Below are 25781 nucleotides of genomic sequence, written 5' to 3' on the forward strand. Positions count from 1 at the left end.
GAATTGAACCGTACAAAACAAGTGTAGTAATGTCAAGTCCACACTGGGACATAGACCTCCTCTGTCAGCTGGAGTGTGATGCTTAATTTTCATCTTGGTGGGAGGTTCATGTTGAAGGGCGGAGTCATGAGGTAAACTACAGACCCCGCTGATCCACTCTGTCTATCACAATCTGCCTGATAGACTGAAGACATGGTCAAACAGGGGAGAAACACACACACACACACACACACACACACACACAGATACCTGATCTCTCTCAGGCAGGACCTCATAGTGAAATCTACATTGAAATTCTAAAGCTACAGTCTGGCTTTGACAACGAACAGTAAAGTCGTGTCTTATAGTAAATGGACCTGCATTTCTACAGCACTTTTCCAATCAACTGCCCACTCCAAGCACTTTACAACACCTGTCACATCAACCCATTCACACACATATTCATACACTAATAGCAGCGGCTGCCAATGCAAGCAAGCTGCCAACTGCTCATCAGGAGCAATTTGGGGTTCAGCAACTTGCACAGGGATGCTTCAACATGCAGCCGGGAATCGAATCATTGACCATCCAATTATTGGACAATTTGCTTTACCTCCGGAATTCCAGGCATCAATCAAACTTTTATATATTTTTTTTAACCTGATTAATATAACAACCAATTTAGCCAAAATAACATCTTAAAACGTGTTTATATCTCAATATTTTATTCAATCATATTCAACGCCACACACAGGGACCATGGAGAGACACTCACATGCTGCCTGTACCAACCACTGGATCCAATATGAATCCAGCCGCCCCGGGATGCTTCCGATTCAAGTGCTCGAGTATGGCAGTAGTACTGCTTACACCATCCTCATTGAAAAATGTTATGTAAATCAACGTATCGACATAATCAGTTACATTGATAATGTGGATTACGTCTATGTGTCACACCAGCCCTAAATATAGAGCTGAATCTAGACAGTATTTTTGACAAAAAAAAGCCAATACTGCTCTTACTGCTCACAGTAGAATATTTCTTTAAGTGGTCGCGTGACCAGTCCCTAAATCCTGAGTCCTTTGTTGTTAGACAAAACTGTAGTTTGGCGTAGTTACAGCCTAAAAAAGAATAGATATACACTGATCGTACTAAAACATTGTTTTGGTTAATCCCACAGACATGCACTGAGTTGGCTCTCTAAAAACAGTGGACTTGACAAACAAAGAGAATTAATTTAGTGTTGTATTTTGACTTTTTAGGGTTTTACTGTACTACAGGCCACTCCCGCTGTAGCCAAATGACCACACCCACACCCACTCCCCCTGTCCTCATTTTGTTACCCATCAACCAAGAGACCAACAAGAAGGACAAAAAAGAACAAGAGAATGTGTATTTCCTGATCAGAACAGTTGTTGTAGGTTATATCTATCTTGAATTGAGATTTCCCACATTTTACTGTTTTATCTGTTTATGAGAGTGCAAACTGTGGAATTTAGAGAGCAAAAAGAAAAGAAAAAAAAGAGGTCTGTGTGCACAGCATCCTAGGTGCTCTCACTGACCTTAACGAGCACAATACACAGCCATTATAAAGCAGAAGAGTTTAAAAGACCATAAAACTGTCATAATTTAAAAACTATAAAAGATTTTAAAAAGCAGAATATAAGAAATATCGTTTAATGTCTTGTACTGCTTGCAAGATGGACTTATGTCTGTAGGTCAGTCTATCAAGAAGCAGAAGAGGTTGAAAGTGGGGTGGATTTTATGATGGATTTGAAGATTTCTACCCAAGAATGAATGGGCAAAATTTCCATAGACATCATCTCCTTAGCGAGCTGAACGTTTTAATAGTTGAACAGTTTCTGTAGCCCAAAAGATTCAGAAGGAGTAGCAAGCCAAAAAATAGGGAATAATAAAGACGTTCTAATTCCAGAAGAACAGTAATTAGTAATGATAGTTACTAGTGATAATTAACAGTAATTAATTAGTGATATTTAATTAGTGATAATTATATGTCTTCCAGTATAGTCCTTAGTGAGTCTGTTGAAGATCATTTTTTCTGTGTCCATCAGCCTGATGTAGACTGTTTGTCTGCCTACTGTTCTTTGAACTCCTGAGAAGCTGTACTGCTGAAAGAACAGCTGTTTCTGAGGGCAGTCCGGTCATTCATAGCTGGTGTGGACTGAACAGCTGGATGCTTTGAAAGTGTATATGCACCTCTGGCATAACCCAAATAATAATGGATAAGCAACCTTTATTTTACAGCAGAGGTGTATATCTGCATTATGGAGGATGTTGATACACAGTCCTCTGTACAACTAAGAGGAAAACCATTGATTTTCTCTGAGGAGAGAGTGTCTGAAAGTGTGCAAGATTATCTTCATTTATATAATTTATTGTGTCAAGACAGCAAAGACACAAAACAAAAATGGCGCGCTGCCAGGGCTATGGCTATGACAGCTGCCTTCCAGTGTGTGCATTCCGAACAGGTGGAAACACTTTGATTTTAGACTTTGTCCAACCACATGTTGTATGTTTGCTTTGTTTGAAGCTCACTGAGGTAGTGACATGTCCTGCAGGTGTCCAGCATTCAGGCCGTTGATGTTTCATATCTGGTCACCATGGTCATGACTTTTTTACAGGACTGGCCACTATGGGACCACAGCAAGATTTAAGTGTCAGCTTTGTGGTCAGATAATCATGTTCAAATTTTCCATCATGGTGTGCCAGAGCCTTTATTGCCAACACTCAATTCTAATGTGTCCTTAAAACTGTAGTCTGTAACCATACAAGTCAGCTGTGTAAAAATGCACTGTCTGTGGCTCCACCCAGTGGCCCGAATTTGATTTGCAAGAATCCACCGCTCCCGGGCCAATACAACCAATCAGAGCCAAGGAGAGTGTCTGAGAAGTGTCAATCATTCTCGTGCATATGCTGCTGGCAGCCCCCCTCTCTCACGCAGCGCGTACTTGGCAGTGCCCCTCCCCCGCACAGGTGCAGTGTCTGCTTTTACCTGGTCAGATATGTTCATGCCCAAACTGTAAACAATGGCGGAGAACAGACAACAACAACAGAGCCTAAGAATGTTCCACCATTGCCCTCATCAAAGAGAAGAAATAAGAGGACTGATGAAGAAAAGCAGTGTAAAAACAAAGAATTGGACCGAGCCAGAGTGAAAACAAGGATAAATATCGGAGTCTCAAGAGTGACTCAGAATTAGCCGCTTTTCTGCTGGACAAGTAAGGACCTCTGCTTGATATGTTTCATTCTATGTTTTAACCACAAGGTTAAGATTGCGGCGGTTACAGTAATACTCGCAGTAGCACATATCGCCATATGATGTTTCAGTCGAGCTACGTAGCTTGTTGATAAATCTAGCTTGTTAGCTTGTATGCTAACTCCGGTGTTTAGCTTTGTCTATATGGCCACTGCTTAGCAAAAGTGTCCTTCAAGTGACCAGGCAGTTATAATAACATTAGTTTGTGTTCTGTACGCTCTGAAGTGGTTAAATTGGATTAGAGAAATAACGTTACTCATGCTTCAGAAAGGCAGCATGGTGTTACACCAGGTAATGATTAACTGGCACTCGTCATTGGCCTCTTTCTGATCAATACAATTAAATTACAATCGGGGCTTATTTTGTTGTTGTTATTTTGAATGCACCATCTTGGTTATCTGGCGTCCTCTGTTACCGTGGTTATAAGCCTGCTTGTGCACAGCAGGCTCCTCTGTGGGAGGGGCTTGAAGGCAGGGCTGCAGCAGCAGAGGGGAAGAAGGAGGACCTGGGAGCTGTATCATTCAAATATTCTGGCTAAGTCCACTTTTTTCTCAAAACTCCAGACTGCAGCTTTAACTCAGGAAACAGTTTGCTCACTCAATTTTTCAGAGTTTGAGCAGCGATTTAAATCCCATTAAAGTGATGATTAGACTAATGAAGTCACTGAGGGATTGGCTTCAGCAACACATTGCAGACTGGGCTCCTTCAGGGCCACAGGGCCACTGCAGCCCAGTCACTTAATTCAGCTCCACTAATCACATAGTTTGAAGCCGAGCATCGCCACACAGACAGTCATGTGCTGACAGCCCTTCAGCCATGTCTTTCTGCTGTTCCTTAAAGAAAAATGGCTGTGTGGAACTCATTATCACTTTAATTACATAAACCTAAGGAGGTCGACATCCATTCATACTTGAAGGTTGATGTTCTCTATGAACACATCGGTTTATAATGTGCACACACTGTGCAAAAGACTATGTGCTCAGCAAATCCTGCAAATCACTGCATCTCATCAGAAAGTTGACAAGAGCTAATCAGGAAAATTTATTTAAAACTGCATTTTATTTGCAGCTTGGTGCTAAATTGACTTATGTCAGTTTAAAGACCTGAATCTGTGGTAAGCAGTGCCACACAGAAAAGCCCTCAAAACTGTCCATCCATCCATTTTCGTCCGCTTATCCGGGGCCGGGTCGTGGGGGCAGCTGCCTGAGCAGGGACACCCAGACTTCCCTCTCCCCGGACACTTCCTCCAGCTCTTCCGGGAGGATCCCAAGGCGTTCCCAGGCCAGCTGGGCGACATAGTCACTCCAGCGTGTCCTGGGTCTTCCTCGGGGTCTCCTCCCGGCGAGACATGCCAGGAACACCTCCTAAGGGAGGCGTCCCGGGAGCATCCGAAACAGATGCCCGAGCCACCTCAGCTGGCTCCTCTCGCTGTGGAGGAGCAGCGGCTCTACTCCGAGCTCCTCCCGGGTGACAGAGCTCCTCACCCTATCTCTAAGGGAGTGCCCCGCCACCCTGCGGAGGAAACTCATTTCAGCCGCTTGTATCCGGGATCTTATTCTTTCGGTCATGACCCAAAGTTCATGACCATAAGTGAGGGTAGGAACGTAGATTGACCGGTAAATCGAGAGCTTCGCCTTTCGACTCAGCTCTCTCTTCACCACGACAGACCGATACAACGACCGCATTACTGCGGCCGCTGCACCGATCCACCTGTCAATCTCACACTCCATCCTTCCCTCACTCGTGAACAAGACCCCAAGATACTTAAGCTCCTCCACTTGAGGCAGTAACTCTCCCCCAAACTGGAGGGAGCAAGCCGCCTTTTTCCGGTCGAGAACCATGACCTCGGACTTGGAGGTGCTGATTCTCATCCCCGCTGCTTCACACTCAGCTACAAACCGCCCCAGGACATGCTGGAGGTCCTGGCTCAAAGGAGCAAACAAGACCACATCATCCGCGAAAAGCAGAGATGAAATCCAGTGGCTCCCGAACCAGACCCCCTCCGGCCCGTGGCTGCGCCTAGAAATTCTGTCCATAAAAATAATGAACAGAACCGGTGACAAAGGGCAGCCCTGCCGGAGTCCAACATGCACTGGGAACAGGTCTGACCGTTGACTGACCGTACAGCCCTTAGCAGAGGGCTTCTGACCTCGTACTCCCGGAGCACCTCCCACAGATAGCCATGAGGGACACGGTCGAATGCTTTCTCCAAGTCCACAAAACACATGTGGACTGGTTGGGCAAACTCCCATGAACCCTCGAGCACCCTGCGGAGGGTATAGAGCTGGTCCAGTGTGCCACGGCCCGGACGAAAACCACATTGTTCCTCCTGAATCCGAGGTTCAACTATCGGCCGAATTCTCCTCTCCAGTACCCTGGAATAGACTTTCCCTGGGAGGCTGAGGAGTGTGATCCCCCGATTGTTGGGACACACCCTCCGGTCCCCCTTTTTGAATAGGGGGACCACCACCCCGGTCTGCCAGTCAAGAGGCACTGTCCCCGACTGCCACGCGATGCTGCAGAGACGTGTCAACCAAGACAGCCCCACAACATCCAGAGACTTGAGGTACTCAGGGCGGATCTCATCCACCCCTGGTGCTTTGCCACTGAGGAGCGTCCGGACTACCTCAGTGACTTCAACTTGGGTGATGAATGGGTCAACCTCTGAGTCCCCAGCATCTGCTTCCTCTATGGAAGGCGTGTCAGTGGGATTGAGGAGATCCTCAAAGTATTCCTTCCACCACCCGACAGTGTCCCCATTCGAGGTCAACAGCTCCCCACCTCCACTGTAAACGATGTTGGTGGAGGACTGCTTCCCCCTCCTGAGGCGCCGGATGGTTTGCCAGAATTTCTTCGAGGCCGACCGGTAGTCCTCCTCCATGGCCTCCCCGAACTTTTCCCAGACCTGAGTTTGTGCTTCCGCAACTGCCTGTGCCGCCGCATGCTTGGCCTGCCAGTACCCGTCAGCTGCCTTAGGAGTCCCCCGGGCCAACCAGGCTCGATAGGACTCCTTCTTCAGCTTGACAGCATCCCTTACTTCCGGAGTCCACCACCGAGTTCGGGGATTGCCGCCACGACAGGCACCGGAGACCTTATGGCCACAGCTCCGGACAGCCGCGTCATTAATGGAAGTGGAGAACATGGTCCATTCGGACTCAATGTCCCCAGCCTCCCTCGGGATCTGGTCAAAGCTCTCCCGGAGGTGGGAGTTAAAGACCTCCCTGACCGAGGGTTCCGCCAGACGTTCCCAGCAGACTCTGTCCAGCTTCCTCCCCTGCCAGCGGATACGACTCACCACCAGGTGGTGATCAGTTGACAGCTCAGCCCCTCTCTTCCGCCGAGTGTCCAAGACATACGGCCGGAGGTCAGATGACATGTCCACAAAGTCGATCATTGACCTCTGGCCTAGGGTGTCCTGGTGCCACGTGCACATATGGACACCCTTATGCTTGAACATGGTGTTCGTTATGGACAAACTGTGACTAGCACAGAAGTCCAACAACAAAACACCACTCGGGTTCAGATCAGGGAGGCCATTCCTCCCAATCACACCCCTCCAGGTAACACTGTCACTGCCCACATGAGCGTTGAAGTCCCCCAGTAGAACGACGGAGTCGCCGGTTGGAGCACTCTCTAGTACCCCTCCCAGGGACTCCAAGAAGGCCAGGTACTCTGCACTGCTGTACGGCCCATAAGCCGAGACAAGAGTGAGAGACCTATCCCTGACCCGAAGGTGCAGCAAAGCGACCCTCTCGCTCACTGGGGTAAACTCCAACACATGGCGGCTGAGCTGAGGAGCCACAAGCAAGCCCACACCAGCTCGCCGCCTCTCACCGCAGGCAACTCCTGAGTAGAAGAGAGTCCAGCCTCTCTCAAGGAGTTGGGTTCCAGAGCCCAGACTGTGCGTGGAGGTGAGCCCGACTATCTCTAGCCGGTGCCGCTCAACCTCTCGCACCAGCTCAGGCTCTTTCCCCCCAGCGAGGTGACATTCCATGTCCCCATGGCTAGAGTCACCATCCGGGGATTGGGTCACCGGCGCCCCCGCCCACGACTGCCACCCAAATCACACTGCACCGACCCCTTCTGAACCCTCCTGCGAGCGGTGAGCCCACTGAAGGGCGGGCCCACGTCGCTCGTTTGGGCTGCGCCCAGCCAGGTCCCATGGGCAAAGACCCGGCCACCAGGCGCTCGCCTGCGAGCCCCAACCCCAGGCCTGGCTCCAGGGTGGGGCTCCGGTGACGCCAATCCGGGCGACGTAAACTCCCTCGGTGTTCTATCTTTCATTAGGGGCTTTTGAACCGATCTTAGTCTGACCCGTCACCTAGGATCTGTTTGCCTTGGGAGACCCTACCAGGGGCATTAAGCCCCGGACAACATAGCTCCTAGGATCATTCAGGTGCTCAAACCCCTCCACCACGATAAGGTGCCGGTTCGAGGAGGAGCAGGCCCTCAAAACGGCTCCAGCATAACCACCCTGATGTTTCAGTACACATTCTCTATGCACATTCACTTTTGACCTCTAGTGTCAATATAAGTCATGATTAATGTGTGATTCATGGGATGGATGGATTTGACACTGGAGTCCATAATGTGTTTCTTGTTTCCTACCAAAAGCTTCTTTTTTACCATGAGAACATTTGTTCCTTATCTTAATCAAGTTGCTTTTGTTTAAACCTTGATGATGAAAGTTCCATAGGGGCCCTGACACACTGATGTCGAGAAGACAGTGCGCATATGTGGCCCTTGTTTCCGTGCATGTTTCCCACTTCATTGGCACAAGTCAGCCCTTGTCAGTGCACAAGAGGAAAATGGGCAAAAGAGATGGCAAGCCCCTTGAACCTATTGCTGTACTGGTGCTTTGGGTTAGTATTCACCAGAATAGAAACGGCACCAGTATTCGAAAACATGGTAATGAGTCTCAACAATCAACTATCTTTCTCCAGAATCACCCTTCCTGCCTTTAATCTTCAGGTCTGTAGTTCCACACATGGTCCCACCTGACCACATGTCAAACTATCTTTAAGCAAGACACTGAATGGCATATTGATGTGGTTGGTTAGGTTGTGATGTAGTTTTTTGCCATCTGTGTCTGTCATTGTATGTGAATGGGTGAATGAGGGGAAAAAATTGCGAAGTGATTTAATAAAAGCAATGTATAAATGCCCATTGGCATATATGAAGTCATTTTAGTTTGTTTTAGCTCTGTTTTGATCATTGTGCAGAACATATCCACTGAATATGTATAGTGAAGTTTCGCCGCTAAATCACTTTTTTTGTCTAAAGGAAAGTTTAAGGAATACTAAACCTCCATAGATCAGAAAATCATAATAAAAAGTCATGATTGATATCAACAGATCTACAAACATATTTTATAATGGTGCTCTCTGGGGAAAATGCTTTGTAGGCTGCAGGGGAATTTTTCGCTGCAATATCTTGAGTGGCAACTGGGCAAAATCTGAAGCAAGGCTGAGCGGCACCCTCATATCCCAGTCTATAATACATTTATGACTCCGATGCAACAACCAAAGTCTGCAGCATCATCATCAGTAGTTAACTTTCTGGTACAAACTGTTTGTGTCCATCTCTTCTTTGCCTGCAGCTCCAGAAGACTCTGTCAGAGCTGGACGAAGATGATCCTTGCTACGAGTTTCGTCGAGAGCGTTTCACCGTCCACCGAACCCACCTCTACTTCCTCCACTATGAGTATGAACCCAGCTCTGACAACACTGACGTCACTCTAGTTGCCCAGCTCTCCATGGACAGGTACTGTTCTTCACCCACACTGACAAAGCTCAGACAGCATTTACATTTAGCAGGGCATTTAGCAGACGCTTTTGTCCAAAGTGACTTACAATAAGGGCATTTGTCACAAGAAAGTGTCATGCTATGCAGGTCTTGTGGCCTTTGCGGAAGATGGTGAGTGATTCCGCTGTCCTGACATTGGTTGGGATTTTTGATTAAGGTTCATCCACATAGGAAACATTAAGTGAAGGGAAATTAAAGCACCACCAAGGCTTAGATGAAACTCTCTTGATAAAGATGAACACATGTCTGTGTTACATCTTCTTGATACAATGGTGCAAATGTGTAGTTTCTCCCAAGGAGACTTAAGGTAACGATGGAGTAGGTGACCCACGCACCATGAATAGCTTCAAGGAGAAATTGTGAAAGTACAAGCCTTACTGCCACTTGTAAGACTCATCACATTGCTGTTATTGGGAAGCCTGTGGAGTGCAGAGAGGAGGAGGTGCAGTTCAATTGGAACCAGTTTTCTGTTCATGATGCCTCGTTACTAGCCATGTTGAATTCTTTCTCTGCATCTGCTGATCCCTTTCCTGTCCATGGTCTTCATGTTCGTGCACACTCATGAAAGCCCGCTGAGAATCCTGGCTAAGGGTGTACATGGGCAACTAATCAGGTTTACATTTCAAGTGACAAGGGCCATTTACAATCCATTAAGCAGAATGGTTTTCAGTGTTCTACAAGCACCATGCTGAGAGACAATGGGGCATATTGACAGATCTGCAGCATCTGATGAGCCATACAACATTCAGCTTTTAGTGGATTTGAAACACCCCACTGTCTTTTAATAAAGAGCATTATGTAAATTCTGGAGATTCAAACAAAATCCATGGATTTATCATCAGAGAGGGGCGGCTTTGGCTCAGGGTTAGAGCCAGCATCTTGTTATCAGAAGGTCGCTGGTTCGATTCCGCTGGTCTGCATGTTGAAGTTACCATGGGCAAGATACTGAACCCAAAACTGCTCCCGATGTGCTGGTCGGCACCTTGAATGGCAGCCACCACCATCAGTGTATGAATAACTGTAAGATGCTTTGGACAAAAGTGTCTGCTAGATGCCCTGAATGTAAATATTATATGCTAGTTTCTGTCTTTGTTTCATCATTAATGGTGAGCAACAGAATTGTAAGCAAATCTAACATCCAATTCCTTCATATACAGTAATTGTATGCATCTGCTACCTGTTCCTCCATTTCTCCTTTTATGATAGGATAAGGGCCATTTGAGTTACTCAAGGTTATCTCTGCAGACATTTGAACTGGAGTGAATTAATGTCTTGATTAAAGTCCTCCAATGTCACTGCTTAGGACAAGCAGGGAAGAACATCATTTATCTTCCAAACTGCTTTAATTTTTTCTTTCATCAGACCAATACACTTTGGATTCATCTGATTTCTCAAGCTTTAGTGCTCAGTCACATCAGAATATAGTATAGAAAAATTCATTTGCATGTCCTAATGAAGATAAGCCCCTCCTACTGGGGATTTTTTGTCTGCGATCTCCAACAAACATGGCAAGTGGGAGATAAGGGCTTAAACCCTCTAGTGTGAACTTTGCATAAGGGGATGTGAGTAAGAAGCAACAGAAACAGCAGGAACAGGAATAGGGAAGAAAAGGTTTAAACATTTTCTTTTAATTATTATTAATTATTGTAGGAATGAATTATTAGGTTGAGTTTCCTTGGCAGGGGGCTGATACATAACTTTATGTCAGGTTGTCATAGCAAATACATCTCAAACAATGTCAACTTTGCAGTAGAAGCAATAGACAAAGACTACAGTCATAAACATTCATAAGAATCCTTTATTTTTACGACAGGTCTCATGTCAGTCTTATGCATAAAAGGTTATGCCTGACTGAGTGTCAGTGTTAAACAATATGTTCCTATGAAATGTAGTGCGCTAGAAGTATAAGAAGCAAGTGTCTCAAAGGACCTTCCTAATCGGTTGTTTGTTAATAATTATTATATGTGAAATATGTTGGCTGTTTTTTCCAGTAGAAAGCTCTTCCATCCACTGACAGGAGCTATCTTTGATATTAAATCAGACCAGGCTGCATTCAGAGTTAAAGAACAGATAAAGTTAACACCAAATTGCTGCACTGATAAACTTAATAACACAAAGAAATGACAACTGGCCCAATTAAATCGAACCTACATTTATGCTACTAAATGGCTAAAATGTATAGAATGTCTTCTTGTATTTTTAAATGACAAATTACTTGTATTTTAATAAAAGATGATTTAAGATTAAGATATATTTGTGCCCATTCCTGATTGTTGATTAAAACATTTTTAATCAGTTAAATTCTTAACAAAGATTTATCAATTAATCATTAATCATTAACATCCCAGTACTCAAATTTCAAGTCAGTTTGCACCGCTGCACAGTTTGGTTCGCAGTTGGCCAAAGATCACGAAAGGTTTTTAATCTTTGGCATAAACGACTAACAGATGTGATGTAGTACATTTTCTTGAATTAAATCTGAAACTGTAATAATATTTATATATTAATACTGTTACATCAGGATAAACAATATTGTTAAACGTGTTCACCAAGCTTTGCTGCTGCTGAGTCGCTCAAAACTGCAAAACAGAGAGAGAGGAATCTTAAACATACAGTTTTGACAGGAATCAGATTACAAAACATCATGTTTGAGATACTGTCAATTCTCAAAGTCAGCAGCTGCTAGAACTTTCTCTGCACAGAGTGTTTCTTTTTTATCTCCTTACCTGCACAGAATGATAATGGATTAGTTTCTGTTTTGGGGATACAGAGATTCAGTTTGAAGAAAATAAGAAAAACACTGGATATACAAGATAAAAGCTGCAAGGCTGCATGAAAACCAGTGTTTGCACCTGGGAATTTCAATTTTCAATTTTACCACCTGATACTGCGTGCCTTTTTTGCCATGTAGCCTATTTTTTAATTGGATAAAATATATATATATATATATATATATATATATATATATATATATATATATATATATATATATATATATATATATTTTTTTTTTTTTTTTTTTTTTTTTTTTTTTTTTTTTTCTGTGCCATTAATTATTTGTTACAGCCAGTTGTGTTCAGTAGCTCCTCCCTTCATGTCAGGACACTGAGGAAGGTAATCATGTAAACATTTAGAGGTGATAAAACTATTGGAGATTGTATAAAAAGGTATGATAATATTTTTACTGTGTTCCATTTCCAATACTAATGAGCCTCCCATATTAACACATTGATTGGCCAGGTGTGTGAAAATGAGTGAGGAGGCAGTTTGAAGTTTGAAGTTCTCTCTGAAGCTCTTTTCACTTGCACAAGTCTCTCCTTTAATTTTGTCTGAACAAGCAAGTGCAACACCAAGGCAGGCATTTAGTTTCAGTCACCATTAAGGCTGTCAGGAACAGCCATAAACACACTACACTTTTTTGTCACAGTGAAAATGTTATTTTTGAAAGGCTAAACACCAACAAGCAGAATATTTCTTTAGGTAAAACCATGTTGTGGATTTTGAAATGTATTAGTAATGTTCAGATTACACAAGTCAGAAGTGATTCTACCAAAAACTAAAGCTTTAAAATAAATGTAATGGGATTACTACTACTACTCTGGAGTTGCCCGCGGTGAGAGGCGGCAAGCTGGTGTGGGCTTGCTTATAGCTCCTCAGCTCAGCCGCCATGTGTTGGAGTTTACCCCGGTGAACGAGAGGGTCGCTTCCCTGCGCCTTCGGGTCAGGGATAGGACTCTCACTGTTGTCTCGGCCTATGGGCCGTACAGCAGTGCAGAGTACCCGGCCTTCTTGGAGTCCCTGGGAGGGGTACTGGAGAGTGCTCCAACCGGGGACTCCATCATTCTACTGGGGGACTTCAACGCCCACATGGGCAGCGACAGTGTTACCTGGAGGGGAGTTATTGGGAGGAACGGCCTCCCCGATCTGAATCCGAGTGGTGTTTTGTTACTGGACTTCTGTGCTAGTCACTGTTTGTCCATAACAAACACCATGTTCAAGCATAAGGGTGTCCATATATGCACGTGGCACCAGGACACCCTAGGCCGGAGGTCAATGATCGACTTTGTGGTCGTGTCATCTGACCTCCGGCCGTATGTCTTGGACACTCGGGTGAAGAGAGGGGCTGAGCTGTCAACTGATCACAAGCTGGTGGGGAGTCGGATCCGCTGGCAGGGGAGGAAGCTGGACAGACCTGGCAGACCCAAACATATTGTGAGGGTCTGCTGGGAACGTCTGGCGGAACCTTCTGTCAGGGAGATCTTTAACTCCCACCTCCGGGAGAGCTTTTGCCAGATCCCGAGGGAGGCTGGGGACATTGAGTCCGAATGGACCATGTTCTCCACTTCCATTGTTGGCGCGGCTGTCCAGAGCTGTGGCCGTAAGGTCTCCGGTGCCTGTATGGCGGCAATCCCCGAACCCGGTGGTGGACCCCGGAAGTAAGGGATGCTGTCAAGCTGAAGAAGGAGTCCTATCGAGCCTGGTTGGCCCGGGAGACTCTTGAGGCAGCTGACGGGTACCGGCAGGCCAAGCGTGCATTCGCGGCAGCAAAAACTCGGGCCTGGGAAAAGTTCGGGGAGGCCATGGAGGAGGACTACCGGTCGGCCTCGAAGAAATTCTGGCAAACCATCCGGCGCCTCAGGAGGGGGAAGCAGTCCTCCACCAACACTGTTTACAGTGGAGGTGGGGGGCTGTTGACCTCGACTGGGGACATCGTCGGGCGGTGGAAGGAACATTTCGTGGATCTCCTCTATCCCACTGACACGCCTTCCATAGAGGAAGCAGAGGCTTGGGACTCAGAGGTTGACCCATTCATCACCCAAGCCGAAGTCACTGAGGTAGTCCGGAAGCTCCTCAGTGGCAAAGCACCAGGGGTGGATGAGATCCGTCCTGAGTACCTCATGTCTCTGGATGTTGTGGGGTTGTCTTGGTTGACACGTCTGTGCAGCATCGCGTGGCAGTCTGGGAGAGTGCCTCTGGACTGGCAGACCGGGGTGGTGGTCCCCCTATTCAAAAAGGGGGACCGGAGGGTGTGTTCCAACTATCGGGGGATCACACTCCTCAGCCTCCCCGGGAAAGTCTATTCCAGGGTGCTGGAGAGGAGAATTCGGCCGATACTCGAACCTCGGATTCAGGAGGAACAATGCGGTTTTCGTCCGGGCCGCGGAACACTGGACAAGCTCTATACCCTCCGCAGGGTGCTCGAGGGTTCATGGGAGTTTGCCCAACCAGTCCACATGTGTTTTGTGGACTTGGAGAAAGCATTCGACCGTGTCCCTCGTGGCTATCTGTGGGAGGTGCTCCGGGAGGACAGGGTCGGCGGCCCTCTGTTAAGGGCTGTACGGTCCCTGTACGACCGGAGCAGGAGCTTGGTTCGCATTGCCGGTAGTAAGTCAGACCTGTTCCCAGTGCATGTTGGACTCCGGCAGGGCTACCCTTTGTCACCGGTTCTGTTCATCATTTTATGGACAGAATTTCTAACCGGGGTCTGGTTCGGAAGCCACTTGATTTCATCTCTGCTTTTCGCGGATGATGTGGTCTTGTTGGCTCCTTCGAGCCAGGACCTCCAGCATGTCCTGGGGCGGTTTGCAGCCGAGTGTGAAGCGGCTGGGATGAGAATCAGCACCTCCAAATCCGAGGCCATGGTTCTCGACCGGAAAAAGGTGGCTTGCTCCCTCCGGGTTGGGGGAGAGTTCCTGCCTCAAGTGGAGGAGTTTAAGTACCTTGGGGTCTTGTTCACGAGTGAGGGAAGGATGGAACGGGAGATTGACAGGCGGATCGGTGCAGCGGCCGCAGTAATGCGGTCGTTGTATCGGTCTGTCGTGGTGAAGAGAGAGCTGAGTCGAAAGGCGAAGCTCTCGATTTACTGGTCAATCTACGTTCCTACCCTCACCTATGGCCATGAACTTTGGGTCATGACCGAAAGAATAAGATCCCGGATACAAGCGGCTGAAATGAGTTTCCTCCGCAGGGCTGGCAGGGCGCTCCCTTAGAGATAGGGTGAGAAGCTCTGTCACCCGGGAGGAGCTCGGAGTAGAGCCGCTTCTCCTCCACATCGAGAGGAGCCAGCTGAGGTGGCTCGGGCATCTGTTTCGGATGCCCCGAGACGCCTCCCTCGGGAGGTGTTCCTAGCATGTCCCGCCGGGAGGAGACCCCGAGGAAGACCCAGGACACGCTGGTGTGACTATTACACCCAGCTGGCGTGGGAACGACTTGGGATCCTCCCGGAAGAGATGGAGGAAGTGTCCGGGGAGAGGGAAGTCTGGGTGTCCCTGCTCAGGCAGCTGCCCCCACACCCCGGCCCCGGATAAGCGGACGAAAATGGATGGATGGATGGGATTAAAGTGTAATGTTTGCCACTGAGATATAATGGGGTATGGAAGCCCTGCAATGGAATGAATGGGCATGTCTACAGTGGAATCTAGGCACACCCCCAGTCAGGGGGGGGAGGACTCCCAGCCAGCAGCCAGCCGACTGCCAGCCGAAAGGGCAATCAGATGGGAGGTGAAAATTGAGGCAGATCTTACAGTAATATATCAATGCTTCCCTTTAAAAGAACGACACTTGCAGAGCCTTTTCTGAAAGGTTCTGATATTTTCACCTAGAAGTGCTTGGAGCGACTGCACAAAACCTTGGAGGGTGGGTGCAGCAATTTTTCTTTTTTGGCGGCCCTCATATGCTCTCTTGCTGAAAAGATTCTGACCCTTAAATGAAAATGCTATATGAGAATGGGCCTGAACCCTGTTCTGTGCAAGTTGGGAGCCTGGCTGATTGTTATGTCAGTGTGAAATGTCAGCAGTAGAGTAGAGTGATGAAGTTGAGAAATTTAGTCAAAGAAGTAAAAAAAGCTGACTGATTGTTTCCTCAAACATGTTTTCTTATAATGGTAATTGAGCTGTTATTACCTATTATGTTACCAGTGTTTAATTCTACATTGTTGTCACAACTAATAGCTGGGCTTACACTTGCGATAACAGTTTGGCCTTTGTTCCTCTAAGGGTGAAATCTTTCAGATAGAGATTGACAAAACTTGGTTTTACAAATCAAAGGACAGAGGCTTCAGAACTAAAAACACTGAGATATACCTGGCTCAGTAAACAATGACATATGAATTATTTTCTGCTCTCCAGTATCACCACTCTACTTTTCTCTTGTGTTTACGGCAGAGTGAGTGACACTGAGCAGAGACTATAGTTGAATGATTGAAAGATAAACCTTTCAAAGCAAAGCCAACTCTCCATCTGAGGCATGCTGTTTCAAGCTGCTTTGTTTGTTGTTTGATTAAAGACATGGCAGGGCTATATTTGCATATCAAGCCCAACCATTAGTAACGCTTGGTTTCATATCATCACTAAAGTGATACAAACAAAATTGGCTAATTGTAGTGGGTCCTTGTGTCACATGTCTCAGCTGACACAAAGAAAATCACAAAGAAACTGTTAAAAAACAGGGTTAAATACTCAACACTTATGTTCCAGATTCTGATGAATAAATGGCATCCACCAGGGCACAATCTTCACATCTTGGAAGAAACATACTCTATCTTGTTTGGTGTTGCCATTAAGGTCTTTTAGGAGAAGTTTCATGTAGTGTGACAACCCTCCATTACACACTGTGCATTCAAAAACGTCTCCAGTCTTGTTTGTCAGCAGGATAGTTCTTTTTTACTGTGGCATCTCTGTTTCAATGTGTCATAGTGTGTATAGTGTAGTGAGTTTATTGTAATACCCCTGTGTCCCGCCCTCTGCAGACTCCAGATGTTGGAGGCCATCTGTAAGCACTGGGAAGGCCCCATTAGCCTGGCCCTGTACCTGTCCGACGCTGAGGCCCAGCAGTTCCTGCGCTATGCTCAGGGCTCCGAGGTGCTAATGAGCCGTGGAAACGTCGGTTACCACATCGTCTACAAAGAGGGACAGTTCTACCCAGTCAACCTGCTGCGAAATGTGGCCATGCGGCAGGTCAACACACCCTACATGTTCCTGTCAGACATCGACTTCCTGCCAATGTATGGTCTCTATGAGTACCTCAGGTAAGGTGATAAAGGGAAATCAGAGGGAAGGAGTCTAAGTTGACGGTGTTCCTGACACTTTTATATTTGACTTCATTTTGTACAACATTTTTTATGAGCTATTGCACATGCAATCTTATGTATCATGTAATCTTATCATATTATCTGTGTGTTTGTGTGCTTGTAGGAAGTCAGTAGTCCAGCTGGACATGTCCAACACCAAGAAAGCTCTGGTGGTTCCGGCATTTGAAACGCTGCGATATCGTCTGTCTTACCCAAAGTCCAAGGCTGAGCTGCTCTCTCAGCTGGACATGGGCACACTCTTCACCTTCAGGTGATCCACATCGCTGTTTGCTGCATCCAGCAATGTTTAAGAATCTTAGGGGTTTCATTAAAGAAAACACTACGGCATCTCTTTTCATTAAAGTCAGAGTCAAAGTCAATTTTACTGTCACTGCCATATGTACAGGACATACATAGGATTGAAATGCTGGCTCTCTCAGACCCCAGGTTGGCATGTACTAAAACAAAACAAGAAGGATTTATAAATAATAGTCAATCAATCATGGATTTTTAAAGGCTACTAGAATAACATTAGTTAGAAAAGAAAAAAGTCAGTAGCCAATTAATCAGCAGACACCACTGACACCCCTAAAAACAGAGACAGCATGATGGCAGAGAAGCAGTTATATTCAGTCTGCTCTATTAATAATGTCAGACTTTTACAAACAAGCTTACCGTGGTCATAATCTACAAATATACTGTCTTATCAGAATCAGAATCAGAAATCCTTTAATGTCTCACAGACGGGGAAATTTGTTTGTCACAGCAGCGACAGAATATTACAAGAACAGAAACATATTACAAGAAGAGAAACAATAGCAAAAATAAGCAATAAAATTAAAAAGGGAAGAAATAGAATAGACATATATACATATTTACATGATATAGTGCAAAATTAACAGCAGTTTTAGTTTTATTTGTTGTTTTTGTTTTTTTATACGTAGATTTTAAATACAGATAATAAATATGGGTGTTAAGGAAATTGACCAGAACAGAAGTGACCTTTGTGCAGACATACTGCACATTGCAGAGTACAGGGTGAGGTCAATAGGCTACTGGGAGCAGTGCTGATTGTACAGTCTGCTAGCAGCAGGTAGGAAGGACCTGCGATACCTCTCCTTCACACACTTGAGGTGTATCAGTCTGTTGCTGAAGGAGCTGCCCAGTGCTGTGAGAGTGACCTGCAGGGGGTGGGACTCCTTCACCAGCAGTGATGACAGCTTGTCCATCATCCTGCTGTCTCCCACCACCTGCACTGAGTCAAGAGAGCGTCCCAGGATGGAGCTGGCCTTCTTGATAAGTTTATCAAGTCTCCTCCTGCCTGCTGCTGAGATGCTGAGATGCTACTCCATAGAAAATGGCTGATGCCACCACAGAGTCATAGGAAGAAGTCAGGAGTGCCCCCTGCACCCCAAAGGACCTGAGCTTCCTCAACAGATACAGTCTGTTCAGTCCTAACCCTATACATAGTTAACTTTAATTTTAATATAAATGATCACATGAACACCATGACATTACCTTGACCTGATGAACATGGCCCAGTCGTTTGTGTCGACACAGTCCTGGCCCAGTTTTTTGGGGTTTTTTTTGCTTTCTGCTTGTTGGAAAATCAACATGCTGGTGTAGATTTGGTAATACTGATACTTTAGTTCAGCATGTTTGAGATCCCCAGCAAGAATGAGAAGTCCTGCTGGGTGAGCTGTCTGCTGCTCACTGATACTGAAGGTCACTGCGCACCTCATTTCTGTTGTTTTTATTGGAGCTGGAAGTTATGTATAAAGCTACCAGCAGAATAGCTATAAACTTCATCAACAGACAGAAAGGCTAACACTTCATGATCATACTGTTCACCAGCAATGAACAATGTTTAGAAACCACTACAACAGCGAACATCATTGAAGTAAACACATACACCACTGACACCAGCCTTACATCCTACAGCCAAAGCTCTGTTTGCTCTGTGGTACTTAAGCCGGTCTTCTCGGCCCATGGGCAGAAGTTGTGTAAATCAGTAAAACAGTTAAACTGCTGCTGAAAAAGGAAATACAAAACAATTTCATTTAGACACGTGAATCTAATGGAGTCCAGCTAAACTGGTGTCTCAATTTTTAACTAATACGTTTTTCTAATAAGTCTACACATGGAGCTAAGTAAAAAAAAAAATTATTTTGATTTTGTAATTTGGGTAAAATTACCTGTAATTATGATTTTCTTCAATCCAAGTGGGTTGAGTATTTAACCATTATAACTACATATTTGAATTAAAAGTAGCTCAATGGTTTTCATTGCCATCATCCTCATATTTAATAATGGAGGCAGACAGACCTTCCTACAGCACACGCTGTGGACTAGGTGAGGTTTTTCTCCTGTGCTGCAAACAGGCGGTCACGCTTCCTGCAGTCACACTCATGTTGCTTCCACAGCCAGAATTTGCGGTCTGTAAATAGCTCCTTAATCTTGGTGGTTAGAGGAGAGAGAGGTGTTATAAAATTATGGATAGAAAAAGAGATGATACGTTTTTTTTTTCCATCAAAAATGATTTGGTCTACAATGTGAGGTAAGCAAACAGACTATAAATGAGTCTAGAGTTTTAGACCTTCTATGATACAAGACAGAGATTTGTTATCAAAATGCTGCCTGATGTTTTAGAAACTATAAATCTAACTTCCTCTCAGAAATACTGGCTGTAGAAGCATAGTTCACACTCCCTCCAACAATAGTTTGGTAAAACCTTTTCTTACCTCTCTTGCCAGGTACCATGTGTGGACTAAAGGCCATGCACCGACTAACTTTGCCAAATGGCGGACAGCTACCACACCCTACAAGGTGCAGTGGGAAGCTGACTTTGAGCCCTATGTCATGGTAAGGAGGGACAGTCCTGAGTACGACCGCCGCTTTGTGGGCTTCGGCTGGAACAAGGTGGCTCACATCATGGAGCTGGATGCACAGGTAACTCCTCTGTTTACATCACTCTTACTTTCTACCTACCATGTAAACTTGAAAAAGCAAATTAATTGTTGTAAAAGCAATAACCATTTAGCAGTTATTTCTGTAGTGTTTAGAAGTTAAGCTATCAGTTTTGTGCATTGTTATTTTGTGCTGTAGTTATTATTATTAAGGCTTTATTAAGCTGTCTTTGGTCAGATGTCGATGGTTTACTCAGTATCTGCCTTTGCACTGACCTATTCAATGAAATGCCAACCTCTAAAGAACAACGTGTGAATATTATCAGCCTCACTGTGTGATTGCAAAAAGTCTTGGTTTCTGATTTTTGCTGGTTCGGCAATAAAGTTGGAAAATGAGTGATAATCTTATTACTGAAGCTGAACCCAAACATATTTTATCATATTAACAAAGGATATCTTTCGTATATGTGATGTGTAAAGTGATACTTATAGAGAAAATGATGTGCAGTTCTCCTCAGCACTACAAAGTCTTTGACATCATTCAGCCCATTGTTTTTGATTTTCCATCCACAAACTTTGCTATCATTGGAAGCTGTTTCAGTTAGAATCTCTGATACACTCACTCCACGCTAGCTGTCCAGCACTCAACAGCTAGTGACGAGCAAGTCTGGAGTCAATCATTCTAAACTCAAGACTCTTTTTACTGACTTTAGAGTGACAAGTCCTAATGGCCCCAATCCCAGAACAGTCTCACCCGCAGTCTGCTGCTCTGCTCTCTGTGTGACAGCATAGAAAGAATTCTTCATATGCTTCATTTTCACCTCGTAAAGGTAATTATTTAGTCAGTAAATGATTGCAACCGCTGCTTTCTTTTGAAGATAAACTACAAACATCTTGAGCATGTACGCACTCTGTACTGTCCTTGTGCTGCGCTCTCATGCAGTTGAGTTCAGCATTTTTTTCACTGTCAACATCACATTATCGATTAACATTGGGAAAATCTATTTTTGAAATGTTTTAATCAGATCAAAAGTGTAGGAGAACTGGAATGCGTGTTTGTGTGTGTGAGAAAGAGTGTGAGGCGGAAACACATGGTCTCTTGATCTCATCCTCTGAATGAGTGGGCATTTGTTGATTCAGTGCAACATTTGCGAGTAAGTTACTGGATGTCCTGATACTCTGCTGTCAACTCGAGTTGAGCTCTGAGACAGTTGTAGTGCTTCTGTGAAGCCTCCAGGAAGCACCGGACTTGGAAGCCAAGATGACACAGTAATAAAACATTGTAACGACAACTTCCCCGGCGACAGGAGCCTAAAAAAACACTTTCCAACACACTCCAGCACACAATAATGAAAGAAGGAGCAGCTTTAAAACAGGGGCTTCACATTTGTGAGCAGCACAACCCCCACGAAATGACTCAGAATTGTATCCTATGGTCTAATAAAATTTTAAAGCGTAGAAGAACCTTACTATTAAATTATTTAATTATATTCTAGTTATTGGAGGGCTAAAATGAAAGTTAGCTGAAAGTATCTGGTTCACTTGTACAATGGGTGCTATTGCAGGAGGGCTCTGGGTGACTGATTTGAATACCCGACTCTCTTTGGTGAGTGACTCATACAAACTCGAGTCAGGATGATCTAAGTCAGTGGGATACATTGTCTGGCAACTATGACTTTCTGTAAAAATGCACTGCCCATCTGTCACCAAAGTTAGTGAAGTTCATCGTCTCTTCACCATGTGGACCAAAATTCATCAAGGGCCATCAAAGAGAGATATTTCAGTGTAAACCAAAAATGTCAACCTAATTGTAGCTCTCAAGGGGAAGTCAGGGAAACACCAAAGTAGGTTTCACTCTCTGGGGACAATAAATCCCTGTGCAAAATGTCATGATGATGCATCTTTTAGATGGTCACATACCTCAGTCTGGACCAAAGTCGACTGTCTAACATTGCTGTCCCTATAGTTAGTTAGTTACAAAGCAGAATTAATATATTACTCAAATTGAATCCAACCCCTTCCTTGAGAAGGTGGGAGTCAGTCATTATTAACTGTTATCATAATGGAAGGCAGACTAACTAACAATGTAGCCAAAAGAGCAGTTTGTTTGATTGTTTGTCTACACTGTCTGTGACAGAAGTCCTCACAACTCAGGAAAGCCATCTCTCTAAACTACAAGGTTAAAAAGAAAATTGAACAACAGAAGCTGTTGTTAAGTATTGCTGTAATATTAAATAATAAGGTGATGTTGGATGGACAAATATGTTGTATCATACATTATCTAGTTCATACATGATAGAGTACCTTACTTTCTCTCTTTCGTTAAAGCAGTTTATGGAAGTTACGCTGTCTTTTTCTCCCAGTTTACTAATGAAACTGTTCCAACATGTTAATGTTAAACATGTTAAATCTCTTAACATCACAACAGCAATCAATAAATCAAATCCTCTGACACATAAAATAAAAAATATATAATAAACCCTTCCAATTATTTTATTTGACCTGTATCAAATGATTGAAGAGCTTACCTGTATATCTTCCCACGTACTCATTACCAAAGACTGGATTCTTCCACAAGGCTACAAGGGTGTATTAGTATTAGTTGCACAAGTTGAAGGAGAAAGAGCAGCCAACATTTCAAGACACTTCCACACTAGCTTTACAGCACTGAGTAGTAGTAATAGCCATGTCTGTTGTTTGTTGGTGTTGTAGGTGTTTTCTTTCATGTGAGTAAGATGTAGTTAGATATGATGAGTGCTGATAGCGATGCGCTGCGCTCACAGCACACAGTACACTGGTTATAGTTATCAGCTGTCCTCAAAGTTCTTCCTGACCTTCTCTCTCTCTCTGCAGGAGTACGAGTTTGTGGTTCTGCCCAATGCCTACATGATCCACATGCCTCACGCGCCCAGCTTTGACATCACCAAGTTCCGCTCCAACAAGCAGTACCGGGTCTGCCTGAAAACCCTAAAGGAGGAGTTCCAGCAGAACATGTCGCGACGCTACGGTTTCGCTGCCCTAAAGTACATGACGGCTGAGAACAACAGCTAGCCACCACTGCAGACCCTCACACCCCCGGCCCTGAACTACTGACACTCAGCAGGTCGGGGTGGAGGGGCCACAGGAAATGGACAGCCCGTATAAGGCCAATGGAGATACTTTGAGAATTGAGTCCCTCAGACTTTGTCAGAACGTTTTACCCTCAGTGTGGAACTACAAGGGTCTCTGTGTCCATTCTTTGTCCTCTGCTGTGGATGGAAGAGATCATTCAGGAGAAGATCTCTTCTGCCAGGATGTCAAAGTAGAGAAAGACAGCAAGAGTGACTGTTAGGCCTGGGTCCTGGCTCAGTGGGCTGCAAGACTGGCCCTGAAATCTGACAGACAGCAGGCAAAGGAAAGCAGACATTCAATGCCTTGCCATGTTTGTGAGACCAGTGAATTGTGGGCTGTGTGTAACATTGTGTGTGTGTGTGTGTGTGTGTGTGTGTGTGTGTGTGTGCGCGTGTGTGCGTGCCTCCAGGACAGCACTTAGCAGAAAGCTAAAGCAGAGCTAAAGATGTGAAACATAGTGGGCTTACATTCTGTTTGCACGCCTCCCAAGTGCCAACAAAGAGCAGCGGCAGTCTAACTGACAGCACACCCCGACTCAAATGCAAATCGTCACCAGGCGGCGAGATAAGACAAAGCAGTAAACATGTCCACACAGATTTTGAAAATCTCATTGTGACGAGTGACACACACTCAGATACTGAGGCGAGCAGCCAGCCAGCCGACCATCTGCTGCAGCTTAATTTGTTTGATAGCTGATACAAATCAGAATAAATCTTTCTCCTCATATGACAAGGGATGTAAAGTGCAAGGATGGCTGGAGGTCGTCCATGCGGTTGATATTCAGGGCATCTCCACATCAGCCTGAGCGTGCTACTAGAGAATGTTTCCAGTGTTTTGTTACGACTACAGGATCTGACAGCAGCTGGTGCGGTTTCCTTTTTCCGTGTTTGGTTTGCTGAGGTCCCGTCATCCCACCACACTGAGCAAAGCACCAATCACTCACCTTTCCTTACAACAATCCATATTATTTGTCAGTGTGTTTACAGTCCTAATGGGTGGAGCGGAGAGGGGTGGTGACGTCTCCACACATCATCTGGAGGGTCTGAAGTGGACAGGAAGGAGAGTAACAACTCTGTGAAAATCGACCACTAGCAGTCACTCTTTCTTTCTCTCTGTCTTTCTCACTATGGCCATTAGTTTGACAACATCATGGTAGCATCCATTAAAGCTGCAGCTGTGTGTGATCTCCTGTTTGTGTTGCTACACACAGTCAGGCTGGGTGTGGTGATCCTGATGTGGGTGTGTTCTGCCTCCTCTGTCCAGCTGTTATTACTGCTGTAGCACCTGTGACAGACAAATCCATCCCAGTTATCAGCGGAGACGGGACAAAAACACTGACTGTCACTATGATATTAAACATTGTAACAGATAATACATTCCATCTTTTTTCACTTATTTTGCTTCCTAAACAGAAAAAACAACTGTATACCATCTGAATTCAAGTTCCTCTCTTTTACCAAATGAAGACAAGCTAAATGGGCTCATTAGCTCATCATAAAACACACTTCCTTCAAACTACACATGAACTCAACAAAAGTCACCAAAACCCTCTTGCTTTGTTTTCCCACAATCACCTCTGGTTTGGTTGAAATAAATCCTCAATTCTAAAAGTAAGATGTGAAAATATTCTTCTTTGAAGTGTTGTTTTCACCCCCTGATGAACAACATGTGGTGGCTTCTTATGATCTGAGGTTGACTGACTCCCGTTAGTGTATTGGGCCATATAGCTCCGAGCTATTTACTAACAGCAGCTACTTACTACTGCCAAAGATTGCTACAGCAAAAAGAATATTGAGCAGCAGTACATGGTTAATGCTGCCCCGCTGTAGTTTTGGAGCTCCCTCCAAATTTAGGCATTGTCTTATAAACTACACTTTTAAAAAAAATGCATAGGTAATCTAACTGGTGGTGGATGGTGAATGGTGGTATCAGAACAATATTATACAGGGCTTGAAATGACAACCAGTCCTGGTTTAACCTGCTACATGTCAGGGTCGTCTCTGCTCCCGTCCACATGGTGGTGCTGATGCTGTTTGGCAACTGAAAAAAAAAACAGAACAGAGGAGGAAGCAGAACTAATGCACTCAAGTACAATTAATTTAATTTACTGACTATTAGCAAGACAAATGTTTCATCATCTTTATGACTCTCTCATTCATCTCGCTTCACCTACATAGATCATGTAGTAGCTAAATTGATCAGGGATCAGAAAACCACTGCAACAGCCCACTCCACCATTTATATGATCATTTGTTGGTGAAATGGCAGCAGCTACTTTCCTCCTATCACTTTAATGTGACTGGAGGAAGGATGGTTCATTTAAGTGTAGCACCAGCTGCTGTTACTCCAGGTGACGGACCCTGGAGGGCCAGCTTCCACAGATTCCTCACTGATGTAGTTACGCTGAGGAGAAGTGGAAAGAGGAGACAGATAAATGCATTAACATCTTAACCTGATTAGAATGCATCTGAAGAACCTCTCCCAGAAGTGCTTTGAACAATTTAGATTTCAACAAAGTTGAATCACACATCTGCCATCTTCATGACCAAGAAATATAATCAATAAATATATAATTCTGTAATACAGTTGTAAACTCCAGAAAGACCACATTTACATTCACATTTACATTTTAGA

At 44.8% G+C, this 25781-nt stretch overlaps 1 protein-coding gene across 3 annotated transcripts in view; it reads left to right on the forward strand.

Moving 5' to 3' along the window:
• Positions 1–25200, forward strand: part of large1 (LARGE xylosyl- and glucuronyltransferase 1) — a 140490-nt gene extending 115290 nt beyond the window's left edge. For all 3 annotated transcript variants that reach the window (XM_030440154.1, XM_030440152.1, XM_030440153.1), the window contains exons 11-15: positions 8857–9020; positions 16810–17088; positions 17255–17401; positions 19884–20079; positions 22890–25200. In XM_030440154.1, coding sequence (XP_030296014.1) covers positions 8857–9020; positions 16810–17088; positions 17255–17401; positions 19884–20079; positions 22890–23087 — 984 coding nt within the window. In that variant the 3' untranslated portion in view covers positions 23088–25200. The remainder of the gene's footprint in view (positions 1–8856; positions 9021–16809; positions 17089–17254; positions 17402–19883; positions 20080–22889) is intronic.
• The last annotated feature ends 581 nt before the right edge of the window (positions 25201–25781 follow it).

Source organism: Sparus aurata, chromosome 14 (assembly GCF_900880675.1).
Source record: "Sparus aurata chromosome 14, fSpaAur1.1, whole genome shotgun sequence".
In the NCBI taxonomy this organism is placed as follows: domain Eukaryota; kingdom Metazoa; phylum Chordata; class Actinopteri; order Spariformes; family Sparidae; genus Sparus; species Sparus aurata.